General features: G+C 42.4%; 1 protein-coding gene across 1 annotated transcript in view; it reads right to left on the bottom strand.

Moving 5' to 3' along the window:
• Positions 1-14,228, bottom strand: part of mtgo (miles to go) — a 303,974-nt gene continuing 289,746 nt past the window's right edge. Inside the window, exons 20-22 of the mRNA XM_080268116.1 lie at positions 9,892-10,025; positions 8,607-8,801; positions 1-3,020 (exon numbers count right to left, since the gene is read on the bottom strand). Of these exons, the coding sequence (XP_080124242.1) occupies positions 2,889-3,020; positions 8,607-8,801; positions 9,892-10,025 (461 nt within the window). The 3' untranslated portion in view covers positions 1-2,888. The remainder of the gene's footprint in view (positions 3,021-8,606; positions 8,802-9,891; positions 10,026-14,228) is intronic.

The raw sequence follows: 14,228 nt of genomic DNA, 5'->3' as shown, positions 1-14,228 counted from the left end.
TATCCACCCTGTATTTCTTCATCTGTTATTCCTCACAAGGTGCGGTGTAATGAAAGACTGGCATCCTGGCCAGTGGTGGTGGTTTGGCATCTGTGGAGACTGGTTTACTCCCATATGTGATCGAGCCTGTGCACCAACCGTCTTCATGTCACTTATCATTCCTTTCTCACATACCAAAACTTTAGCTCTGAATAGTCTACATGTATATGTCATAAGTAAAAAGGCTAATATATATTATCTTTGGGGTGTCACCAAAAAACTTGTGCATTTCTCATGAACATTGAGACATTAAGTATGAAGAACTTGAGTGGTACAAACATTGCAGCATAACAAACAAAGCCACCTATACCAACTACACATGATTATTACATACAGTTTAATAATTTGATTTATAAAATAATTCACTTTTCATTTTCTTAATTATTTGATATTTATATATATATGGATATACATATATTTATATATATATAAGGATACAAACTTACAAAATACTTTGGACACTACTTTCCCCTTCTACACCTCACACACACACACAGCACAGGATGTGTGAGGTGGTCTGTGCCTCTTTCCTTAACATGGGACATCACAGTTGAGTAACAGTTCACCAACCCACCTCACCTCCACTGCTGTCCTGCCTCCCATGGCTCCAGCCTCAGTAAGCATGTCAGTACCACAGCAAAGGCCAACACTAGCACTTGGTAGTCATCATGGCATTACAGAGCCGTCAACATCATAGATCAAGGATGTAAATATCAGAAAGGATGCAAACACCAGAAGAATGTACCAATGATTAACAACAGAGCACAAGGCCATCAATACCACGATGCAGAGCTCTCAGCACTGCAATACAGGTGGTACTGGCAAAATACAAAGGTCACCAGCACTGCAGAGAGGTCAGCACCACAAGGGAGGTCATCAATATACAATACAAGAGGTCATCAATGCCAACAATTCCAACCATTCAAGCCCTCTATCCTAAGATTCTCAACAACAACAAAATATAATAATAGTGGCCAGAACTGACTACAGGGAGGTCAACAAAATCTCTGTCCATAATAAAGGAGAGGAAAGGCAGGGGGTCAGGAAGATTGCAACACCACTCATTACTCACAAGAAGACAGCAACACCAGTGATAAGTGCCAGTCACCTTTATTTCAGCAAATGAATTTACCAAATTGATAAGAACAGAAGTAACATTACTTATGAAAAGTACTAAATCCCATTTTATAAATTACTGAAACTAGTCACAATTGTGGAGATTGAATACCAGAAGTGGAGTGCACAAAATTGATTATAATATGTATGTTGGCTACCACAAGGCTGTGGCAGAGTCATTCCTTCCCCTTCTTCCACATCTTCCCTTCAACCTAATTCCATTTGTCTAAACGAGTCCTTCTTCCATGCCAGTCCAGCACAACACAACAATAATCCTATTATAATGCCACGGATCTAAATACTGATGATAAATGAAGTAGCCACCTGGTCTCTCTTTATTGCACCAAGAAAAAATATACCAAGCACAACATACAGGATGTGAGAAAGCTAAAGACAAATAGTGAAGATTAATATGTGCCATATGAACAGACTGAAGAAACAGTACACCAACAACTAATAGAGCACCATAAGTTGGATGTTCCCAGTCTAGAAGAACTGAAGGGAAGGACAAGGGTGATCCTGATAAATATTCAAATTCCTTTTAATGGAGGGCAAACTAAAATTTCTGTTTCCCTACAGCTTGTGGAAATAATGTATTCCATGGTCATAGCCCTGTGTCATAACAATAAAAATACTTTCATTGCTAAAACAGTGAGATATTAATAACTGAAGGGAGAGTCATGCTACAACAAAGAAAATTTCGTCAAATATATATATATGCAAAAATAAAACTAACACTTACAGAAAAAAAATCTTTTCCATCGACCAAACCTTAAATGGACACAGGTCCAGCAAACAGCCTCTGTTCTAAGTACAAGCAAGGGCAGACAAGATTGGCAGCGGCTATGTGGTCCTTCATTTACGACGATATGAGTGAGAGAGGGAAACTTATTCTAGAAAAGGGTGAACCTACATGTGGAGATGTCCGTTCAAAGGAATGTAAGTTAGCTTTAATTTCCAAGAGGCATCCAAACATAATAAACATTACAGAAACAAAAATGCAATCTTCTTACTTTTTCTCTCTCTCTGTCTCTCCTTCAATAGGGGTAAACCGAAGTCTAGCTACAATAAAAAACTAATTCTTCACAACATTTTAACAACACGTCAGACAGAGCACATGATACAGAGCAGAAAATGTGGTCTGCTAAAAAATAAACTTTGGGGAAGCAAGATTATTATCTTTTTTTTGTATTTTTTGTTTTTTACACCGTCACTCAAAAAAAATGTCAGCACCTGATTTTCTCTTTAAGACAGGGTGAGAACAGAGCAAAATGCTTGAGCAGCTAGTGGTTATGCCACTTTTGTGCGCATGCAGCAATCATGTTTTCTCTCTCACTCTGAGGGCACATTAGCAACCCATGTGACCCTAGAGATGCAGGTTTGCTATGGTCACTGATCATAATCCTCTCGGCTAACTAACATCCTGGGTACAAAATAAATCTACTTTCCGGAGGCTTAGAAAATGGATAAACCATGAGAGAAAAAATACACCTGCACATTTACAAATTACATGCAGCTTCCTCATGCACTGCTCTGTTGCCACCCACAGGAAAACACATAGACCGCAACTGACAACACTGTGGAGTGAATGAGACTGTGTCATGCAGTGCAGACTTCCAAGGCCCATCCTGTTGTGTCGACCTTCCCTCATGGTAGTTCCGAGAGAAAGGATTGGGGTAAATGTAGCCAGGTCTGAGAACACACATACTGAACCTTTAGGGCAGGTGGCTGGGTTACCGTGTTGACTCTGGGGCTAGGAAGTGATGGAGGACAATGGCAGCTGCAGCACAGAAGAGTGAGAATGCAACCAGGATGACGGCAGCCTTCTGCTGGTCAGTCAGTTGGTGCCATCTCAAACCCATTTCCTGGGTGAAGCAAGGAACATAATATTAAAAGTTATGGCCATTATGGAGAAAATTATTAATCATCATAATCCAGTCCTACATTGCCCCACGAGGAACATAGGAGCCCGGGGCTAAGCAGATTGGTCCTCACATATTAAGCTGAGAGATACCAGCCTCACTCTTCCCTGAGTGGCATTACATGAGCAATAAACCCCAACCAACCCTTAGATATAAATCTTCACTGGCTCAATCCAATTTACCCACTAAACCACCAGGCGCCATAATTTGGTTATATGGTTACCACCCAGCATAGTAAATGGTTTCCTGGTGTACAGGAAACCATTTGGCTTGTCACTCTGTGTAGAGTCACCCACTGGCAGATGGAAGTGAAAAGAATGAAGGAAAGAAAGGCAAAAGAGGGAGTGTAAAGTCACCTGCAGGCAGAAGGATGAGGAAAGAATGGAGAGAAAGACAGAAGAGGATGGAGGGAAAGAAGGATGAAGGAGAGGAAAGGGTAGACACCTGAGAGCAGCACTACATCAAGTGAGTGGATGGTGAGCAACCCCATCTACCACAATTTAATAGTACAAAAAAAAATCCTCACTTTTTCAATCTGCATACTTGCAAATCCAAAGCTAATGGATTGGAAAGCTGGACATGTTCCTTATGCTTTCTGAAGGCCAAATTTTCCTAGGGACATAAATTATCTCGTCTGCACTGATCATGTTTCACAGACTTTATATATCTGCATAAAGGTGCAGGCACACATAACAGACCTTGCATGTCATTATCCTTGTCATTCTGTTCTGGCTACGATGGCACACTCTTTCCTACACTCAACCCAATATGCTTGCACCTCTTTCAAAACACTGTAGGTTCCATTTTCAGAGAAGTTCATGTTCATTTTTCTTCCTATTTAAAGAGATAGCCCGATTATCCAGGCTATACGGTGCCCCGGGCTCCTACGCTCCTCATGGGGCAATGTAGGATTGGATGATGAATGGATGGATATGGTGTGAAGGGGGGCCCCGAATACAGTAATCCGAAATCACAATTAATCCGGTGGAAACAAACTACAAGTAGTGTTAGACTGATTTATTTACCAGTAAATGTACACTTTAAGCAGTAAAAAGACATCCCTCCATCATCCAATCCTATGTTGCCCCATGAGGGGTGTAGGAGCCCAGGGCTAGGCAAGTTGGTCCTGACATTTAAGATGAGAATGACCAGCCTCACTCATCCCCGAGTGGCATTACGTGAGCAATTAACTCCAACCATCCCTTGGATATAGACCTTCACCGGCTCAATCTGATTGGAACGCCTCAATTACCCCTAAACCACCAGGCGCCGAAACTTTGTTCTATGGTCACCACCCAGTGTAGTAAATGGTTTCCTGGTGTACAGGAAACCATTTGGCCTGTCACTTAGTGTAGAGTCACCCACAGGCAGAAGGAAGAGGAAAGAAAGACAGAAGAGGAAGTGTAAAGTCACCCGTAGGCAGGAGGAGGAAGAAAGAAGGCTGGAGGAGAGGAAAGGACAGACACCCGAGACCAGCACTACATTGAGTGAGTGGATGAAGACATTACCAATTCAATTTGTATTCCTTTAGCTTGTTTCTTTATTTTTCTGACAATTTTCAGTTTGGTAAATTACTTTTTCTTGCTGAAAAATTACCTCCCTGTTATTATCGTCATGTTCCTTAAGCTGTACCTACGACTGTTTCTAGTGCAACGGGAGAAAGTCGACGTACTCTAAGTGGATTTAGTTTCCCAATTTCCCAACTGGAGGTTAGGTTAGGTTAAACCATTAAGTACAGTTAAGCTAGGTTAGGCCAAGTTTAGCTAAACACTTAGGTTAGAACAGTCTCTTCTGCCATTACGTTAACAAATTAAAGAAGGTTTCCCAACAGAATAGCTAAAAACAAAGGGAAAACAGATTTAACAGGAAATGTTTATTTACCAACCCAGAAATGATCAAAAAAATACAACAGACTATCAGGAGGAACTGATTTGGTAAGGTGCTTTTTACTGTTTAAAGTAATGCATATGTTTAGCTCCCCCCAATGGCCGTGAGTTCAGAAATTTGCATGCTCCAGTGGCCAGTCTCAGGACCATTTTTCAAAGGTCTAAAATCAATTTCTTTTTCTTACAGATGTGAAAAGACATCTGGCACACCTGACTTTTTGTTTCTCCCCACCCCCCCAAACCCATCCTGTGATCTGCTATGATTCATAAAAGAATTTTAAAAATTAGGGCGCATGCTACATTAGCATGTAAACATATTAGCTAATGATGTGACCACCTGACTGCTTGGGATGATAGAGTAGGGTCGTGTAAACATACCAGTGACCTTCGTTCCCTTCCCATAATTGTTTGTAGTTTTTTATAGCTCACCCTAACTCAACGTCACAGACACCGGTACAGTAAAGCTTTTTTCAAAGCCAGCAGCTATAAAGGGGTTAGTGGAATATATTATTTTTTGTATCAATACTCTCTCTTTCACACATACACATAAGAACAAACAAAAGAATGAGCAGTAAATGTACAGTCGTGGTCATAAATAATCACCTATTATCCTGTACCCCGTGCCTCAGACTGGCTCCTTTATGCGCGGCAAGTCAAACTGGAGTAAGGGGGGTTGAGAGGGATGGCCCAGAGAGAGAAGGGAAGGTGGGTGGGGGGGACGAACGATGGTGCTGGGGGTGGAGTGGGGGAGGGGAGGGGAGGGAGGGGAGGTAGGGAAGGTAAAATGAAATGCGATGTTATGGCCACATAATTTGTCTATTTTCTTTCATTCAGGGCATCATATAAAGGAGTTACTATTCGATAGATAAAGCTGCATTATTGTATAGCGGTGTCAGATAAACTTTAGTTACGTGGTGATATCAAGGACTGGCTCGTGAGAGAAATATACTAACGTGACATTAAACATTTATGCAGAGCCAGATATTTGTGTTTATCCGTGTATTTTGACTTCAGACGCAGAATGGAATCTGGATGGCTTTGACTTTCGTAATGTTTGTGTAAGAAACGTCCTTTGCCCTTTCATGTAATTAATTTTTGGAACTAAATATTATATGCAACCTATGACATGGCTGTGTTCACTGTAAATATGATCACCCTCGTGGTATACACTCCCTCTATACAGTCACTATCATGTAAATTCAATAATTATTTAATGATATCTCTATATGAAAAGGCTATTCAAAATAAATGTGCATAAAAGGCTAATAAATCTGATGTCTGTGCGCATGGGTGGATATGATAATGGTATCTCTCATTAACTGTTAGAGGGAAAATGAAATAAGATCCTACCCAGACTCCCAATATATATCTGTCAATGTTTACCGACACTGGTCAAGCCAAAGCAACCAGGAACGCTTAGTAAGTAGTCCGGTGGCCTCATGTCTTAAAAACCTCATGCAGGCTTCGCAGCACCGGAGAAACAATGTTGTTGATGGTTTGCTGGTTTCGTCAGAACAGCTCCCACTCGTCTTTGGTGTGCTGGAGGAGGCGGGCCCGTGTCCTTTCGTACTCTGGCTTCCACGCCACGTGTTGACAATCTGCGCCCAACTCAATCTCGATGGCTCTGCACCAATATTTGATCTATCACGTCAGTGTACTTCTCTCACGGGCCAGTCCTTGATATCGCCACGTATCTAAAGCTTGTTATCTGACGCCGTTATACAACTTGTAATGCAACTTTATCTACCAAATAGTAACTCCTTTATATGATGCCCTGAATGAAAGAAAATAGACAAATTATGTGGCCACAACTTCGCATTTCATTCTCCCTCCCCTACCTACCCTCCCTCCCCTCCCTCACTCCACCCAAGCACCATCGTTCGTCCCCCCCACCCACCTTCCCTTTTCTCTTTGGCCCCTCCCTCTCAGCCCCTCTTACTCCAGTGTGACTTGCCGAGCATAAAGGAGCTAGTCTGAGGCACGGGGTACAGGAGTATAGGTGATTATTTATGGCCACGACTGTACATTTAACTTATAGGAGCAGAAATCACTATGCTCAGTTTGTCCAAAATGTGTTGGGAAGCGCGATATTGAACGAAGAATGTGGAAATGAATGCTAACTTACGAGAACATGTGGGATGAAAGAGTAATTTTTTTCTGATTAGCACGAACATTTTTGTTCCATTTTGTCCCCTAAGATTGTGAAACCCATTGGTGGAAACTTCCTCAAAATTAAGGGGCATGTTACATTAGCATGTACAGTAAACATCGGCAAAAACATTTTGGATGAAGTGACTGCCTGACTGCTTGGGATGGTAGAATAGGGTCGTGTAAACATACCAGTGACCTTCATTCCCTTCCCATAATTGTTTGCAGTTTTTTATAAGCTCGCCCTAACTCAACGTCACTAACACCAGTACAGTAAAGCATTGTTCAAGGCCGGCAGCTATGAATAGGTTAATGGAATATATTATTGTTTGCACCAATTCTCTCTCTCACAAATACACATAAGAACGAACAAAAGAATGAGCAGTAAATGTACACTTAACTTTAAAGACCAGAAATAACCATGATCATATACATATATACATTTATATACATATACACACATATATATATATATAAAGGTAGGTCCCATTATACGACCACTCAATATACAAGAAACCGATGATACGACCTGGGTAAATTAGGGACTGCAGTATTTTCAATATACGATCACGAAAATCCAATGATACGACATTCAGTCTGGGGTGAGGTGTGAGGATTCTAACTCAGTCATCCCAGCAAATGCAGTCACCGCCAGTTTCTCTCAACCTCAGAGAGAAACAGCGAGACTGCTCAGCTGCAGCATTGCCAGACGTGCGATAATTATCACAAAATGCGATATTTTGGCACACTTTGCAATAGGTGATTGCATGCATGTGATAACTTTCATAATTTCATAATCTGAATAATAAATTGGGGATTGCAAAATTAGCAAGTTTACTGTAAGACTAGTACAACAGTAGGATTTAGTAACTCTTACGAGATAGCCAGTATTATAATCTGGTAGGTACTTAACAGTTCAACAAATTCAATAACATCAATTAATCACTCCACGTATAAAAATATTAATTCCACAGTAAGTACCAATATATGTAAAGAAATGCCTTTCTTTAAGAATGTGATAATTTTGATCAAAAAATAATTTTAACAAGCTGGGTACGGTAATATGGGTTTGGGAATCTGGCAATGCTGCTCAGCTGGCAAGTCGCCAGGCCAGCTTCCCACCTCCAACACAACATTATCATCTATGGATGAGTGTTATGCATGTTTTATATGTTTAATTAATGTGCAATCATGTTATCTGCATACTATTTGCTCTTTCAGGTTGCTTTCTCTACAGTTCAGTAATACAGTTATGTTTGCTGCATTTGGTATCACATAGTTTAGCTTGAAAACTTACCTTTGATAGGGTCCTTGAACCCAACCAATATTTTACTGTTCGTTGTCTGTTTCATTATACAAGAATTCATTATACTACTATGCCAAATGGAACCTAACTGCTCGTATCTTCAGGACCTCGCTGTATGTGTATATGTATGTGTGTGTGTGTGTATATATATATATATATATATATATATATATATATTGTAGGACATACCTGGGTAGAGGTTGTGGGGGTTCTAGTGGTAGGAGCTGGAGCAGGCTTGGGTGTATTGAACAGTGCTGGGGAGGAGTATGCTCCCGCCATGGTCTCTCCATCTCCACACTGCCGCACTCCACACACTCGCACATAATATCCTGACTGCGGTTCCAGATTGGTCAGGCAGTATGAGGTCTCAGAACCAGTATACACCTATAAAAGATAAAATGGTCAATAATCTAAACACCCCAAACACATCTAGAAACTATTCCACTGATGTTACCTATAATTACGATAAGTTAAACTAGGAACGGATGCCGTAAGGAACTTAGCCATGGTGCTCATCTCCATAACTCAGGACTTTCAGTCTGTGGTGCAATATTCACCAATTATCCTGGAATAGAAGGCCACTGCATCTTCCACATTACCAGTTACCTTCCCCAGGTGCTACTCCAGATACTCATTTTACCTAATAACTCACGTGTAGATGGGCACCTGAATCAAGTGGCACCAGCTCCTGCATGAGGATTCAAAGTGTGCTGCAAAATTACCAACTTATCTATCCCACTTATGTCACCAAATAATATCCTGGCCCTTACTAACCATTCACCATTATTTTCAATCCCATACAGTATGTAAAATACTATGACACTATTTTAAAAAACACATCATTCTATGAAATATTTCTCATCTTTAGCATCTTCCACCTCCTCATAAGTCTGTATCTAACAGCCATTAATGTAATTCTTATAACCAAAACGGTACAGTAATTCAGTTCAACTTTTTATTTTTTTAAACAAAATATAAACAACACACCCAAACTTAAGCCATACAGTACATAATGATGAAATCCTTTTCATCTTACTCTGGCCTTTTGCAGATGACATTTTAGTTCGGTAGGGATCTCTGAAAGTGAATGGGTATGACATTATCACCCTTAACTTTGGTGTATTACTTGGGCTACAAAGCAGGACTATATTATCAGGAAAATTTTGTCACTTGAGGGAAGCATTCCCTTCCTCCCATTAACCCATCACCTTGAGATCTCTCTTAAGGTTTTATGCCTAGTATTAGCTAAAACATGATAAAAAGGATGTCCTGCAGTCGAAGGGTTTAATCTTACCAGGTGCAGGTTCTGTCATCTGCGCTAACAAGTTGATGATGGACAGAAAGAACATTGAATTTCTCCACACACCAAGGTGAGTGAGCTTGCAACAATTACATCCATCATTCTTCCAAATCAGTTAAATCAAATCAGGATCCTGATTTTCAAACTGCCTAGCAATATCTTAAACAGACATACCACAGAGTAGTCTTGGTCTTTGCCAGCATGAAGCAGCTGAAGTCGATAGACAATTGTGTCATCACCTGGACATCGGACGCTACACCACTCTACTAGGTGACGCCCCTCACCAGCCTCTGTCACACGTGGGGCGGCTGAAAAGGGATGCAATAGTGCTATTACAGGTAGCATTACACAGCACATGTAAGTATTCAAATCTTGCATCTAGGGGGACAGCCTTAGATGTGCGCACTTTCACCTATTTTTCTCACACTTCTTCAGTTCCAATACGTACTTTGGTTTTCCAGTCATCCCAGTTTGTTTTGGTAGGGCCACTGAGCAATACAAGTAGCCTGCACGGCCTCTGTTTGTTCTCGGAGACCCTAAGGTAGCTGGTATCACTATTTATTTTGCTGTAAAATGACTGAAAGTTACTATACTTCAACTTACCAGCACAACAGAATGACCAAAACTACGAGGTCTATCTATCTATCTATTGCCAGACGCCTCAATCCCGTTTGGGGTGGCCACAAACAAATCGCCTCCAAGTCGCCCTGTCCCCCGCCATTTCACTCCCCTGCTCCCAGCTCACACCCCCCTCTCTCATATACCTCTCCACCCCATCCCTCCATCTCATCCTCGGCCTCCCCCTCCCTCTTTCCCCCTCCACCTCACTCACATATACTCTCTTCGTCAGTCTTTCACCCTCCATCCTCTCCACATGGCCAAACCACCTCAGTGTGTTCCTCATAACGCTTCCTATCACATCCACATCAACACCACAACGCTCCTTTCCATCCTCAATCGTCAGCCTGTCTCTCCATGTGACTCCACAGGCTCCTCTTAAATAACTATCCAATATTTTCCAGACCAGGATCGCGAATCCTAAACAGGTCGTAGTAGCACAATGCGCCTCTGGGTGGCAGTACTAACATGCATTGTGAGTCAGTGTGCCACATGGCGTGGAGCTAAGCGGATGTTGGATTAGTGACATTTGTTTGTTTGCTGTCTTGCGCGTATTGTCTGGCAATTTTCGGAATGGATATAAAAAGGGAACAGCAAATTCGCATCAAATTTTGTGCGAATCTCAGGAAAAATGCAACAGAGGCCCTGGCAATGATTCAACAAGTGTTTGGTGAGCGATCTCTTGGTCGGACAGCCTCACCATGACCCAAAACAGACAGACAGGTGACAAGCAATGTCAAGAGCAGGCTGATCATTTTCTTTGACATGAAGGGGATTGTGCAGAAAAGAATTCATCCCAGCTGGCCAAACTGTGGATTCAAACTTCTAATGATGATGTTTTGTGGCTGCTGGGTGAAGATGTGAGAAGGCGACGCCCCGACCTTTTGCGAGACAATTGGCTGCTTCACCACAACAACACCCTGGCTCACTGTGCATTCAACACCCAGCAGTTTTTGGCCAAGAACAACATGGCTATCGTCCCCCATCCTCCTTACTTGCCTGATTTGGCCCCCATGAGACTTCCTTCTGTTCCCAAAAACGAAATTCAAGCTGAAAGGGCATCGTTTTGATGCCACTGAGGACTTCCAGAAGGAAAAACCAGTGGTGACTGACACTTGTCAAAAAGGGAGTGTTCCAGCAATGGAGGAAGCGCTGGGATTTGTGTAGCAATGTGCAGGGGAACAACTTCAAGAGTGATGGCTACCAATAGGAGCTATAGTGAGTTTTCTGTACTATGTAGCATTAGTCGAGAAAATTTTGGACAGCACCTTGTACATTGTTGTTTCTTGTGTTTATCTGCAAACAAAAGAATGTAGCTTTATCATAACTGGCTAACTCCTTCAGCATGATGATGGCATTTTAAACCTGCATGGAGAGGTGTCAGGGTTACGAGAGAGGTGGGTGATTACTTTCTTTACGTACTGTAGTTGTTTTTCTTCTTGTTCTTGGAAGCGCTTTGACCATGTGCAAACCAGCTAACTTTCAATGCTCATCTTCACATGCCATCTCATCCCTGTCCCAACTCACTACAGGCATACCTCAATACCCGGTGCATCGATAACCAACAACTCATTACACCATTTTCGTTTTCATTGTTGAAGGCTCCAACATGCTTGCATGCATTGGCCTTGGTCACCTAATGGCAGCTCTCCATGCTGCTCAATCTCTGGCATCTTCCCTTTTAGTTCCTTAATCCTGAGGTCACACTCAATGATCTCGTCCCAGTCTTTTTCGGTCTACCTCTCACTATCCTACCCCCAACATTAACACTTCCCACTTTCTGCACCCAATTATCATCCCCCATCCTCTCCACATGCCTAAACAATCTCAAGCTACCTCTCCTCATCACAACACCAATATACTCCGGTCCCATCCTACCTCTCAACTCTTGCATCATAAACCATGTCCCCCCAGGCCTTGCTCTCAAGGATGCACTGCACAGCCACCTAATCACTGCCATTTCTGTATGTTTGAGCCTGCAAATATCCTCTTCCTTTATTGCACAGGTCTCACTACCATACAGCATTACACTCCTAACACATGCCACATACAAAGATCCCTTAATACAGAGGGAAAGCCCTCTCAATGTAAGGAAGGGTAACAGCTTCCTGAACTTCTTCCAACCACTCCTCACTGTAGCCCCACCTCCAGCACATAACATGTCTCCCAAATAACAAAACTCTTCCACACACTCAAGAGACTAACCAGCAAGTTCAATCCTTTCACACCTGGCAATATCCACATGCTCTCCCTGACACACTGCACACATGAAGTCAGCATTACCTCACAGTCTACCTCTAATACCACTACATCTTTTAAGCACCCACTTATTACAAACATTGCACAAGATGGAATTACTTCCCATGCCCTTGTGACAAATCACACATGGCCACTCTCCCTCTTCTTTGATAGTACCACCCCCAGCCCTAGATACCATCACTTTTGTTTTATCTGCCCTTGCACCCCATATCATCTCTCCACTTCCTAAATCTTTCCTCCGCCTCCCTTTCATTCTCTGCAATCAACACCAAATCACCAGCATACATCTCCCATGGGAGTCCATTTCTGAAGTCACATGAGAGGGCTTCAAGTACCATGACAAACAAACACGGGTTCACGACTGACCCCTGATGCACACAAACAATCACAGAAAACTCATCACTCAAATCTCCATTCACCCGTACCTGGGTGTGAGCACCCACATCCATAACGACCCCAACCAGCTATTACTTGATCCAAGCTTTCTCACTCCCCACCTCACCACCTCTCTACGGACTGTCAAAGGCCTTCTCCAAATCAACAAAAACAAAATACAGTTTCCTTTTCTTTCCCATATATTTCTCCTAAAGCTGTCAAATGATGAATATGGCATCATTGGTCTCTTTGCCTGACATAAACCCAAACTGCATCTTATCAATATTCACACTTTCTCTAATCACACCTTCTAGAACTATCTTCATTAGCTACATTATCTAGTCTAAAAGCTTTATGCCTCTATAATTTCCTCTTTCCAGGGCATCACCCTTCTCCTTGTACACATTTACAATTACACTCTTCAGCCAATCATTGGGACAACACACTTGTATATACACCGAACATTCCCACAATCCAAACGGCCATCGTTTTGCTACTCTGAATACTCCACCGCTCCCTAGGCTTGAAACGTGCGCATCTGAACGCGGATGTGGTGCTGTGCATGGCTTTCCCTGTCCTCCCTCCATCCCCTCACCTCTCCCCCCATCCCCAACCCCCCCACCACTACCAGATGTGGGAAGAAATGGAACATGGGGGAGGGAGAGAGGGAGAATGTGAGGGGGAGAAAACAAAGGGAGATAAAGAGGCTAGGGAGGAAGGGAATGAAAGAGCATACAAAAACGGGAAGAAGTGAGAAACACTGGGTGTGAAAAAAGACAAAGGGATGGCAGAAAAGGAAAAGGGGGGTAGGATACAGGTTGAAAGTGAGGGGAACAGAACACAAAGGGAGAGAGAGAGAGAGAGAGAACAGGGAGAAAGGGAAGGAAAAAAAAGAGAGTATGAGAAGAGGACAGAGGGAGGGAGAAGATGCAAGAAGCAAAAGGAGGGAAAGAAGAGGGAGGGAAGGAAAGAGGAAGAAAGTGAGGGAAGAAAAGAAAACAGTGGGAGAAAGAGCGAGAGGGGAGAAAGAACTGGAAGGGTGAAAGGGAAAGAAGAACATGAGAATATGAGGGAGGGAAGGAGAGAAGATAAAATGTGAGAAGCAGGGAAGAAAGAAAAAGAAAAGAGGGGAAGGAGAAAGTGAGGGGGAGAGTAGAAAAGTGAGGGAGAATGAGAGAGAGATGCAGGAGGAAGGGAAGAAAAAAGAAGGTGAATAGAAGAGGAAGGAAGGGAAGATCATAAGCTGTGAGATGCAAAGG

This window comes from Coenobita brevimanus, chromosome 26 (assembly GCF_032717465.1).
Source record: "Coenobita brevimanus isolate Jiangsu-jjx chromosome 26, ASM3271746v2, whole genome shotgun sequence".
In the NCBI taxonomy this organism is placed as follows: Eukaryota; Metazoa; Arthropoda; class Malacostraca; order Decapoda; family Coenobitidae; genus Coenobita; species Coenobita brevimanus.
The sequence above is the reverse complement of the archived record's forward strand: the minus strand, read 5'-3'. Positions and strand labels throughout refer to the sequence as shown.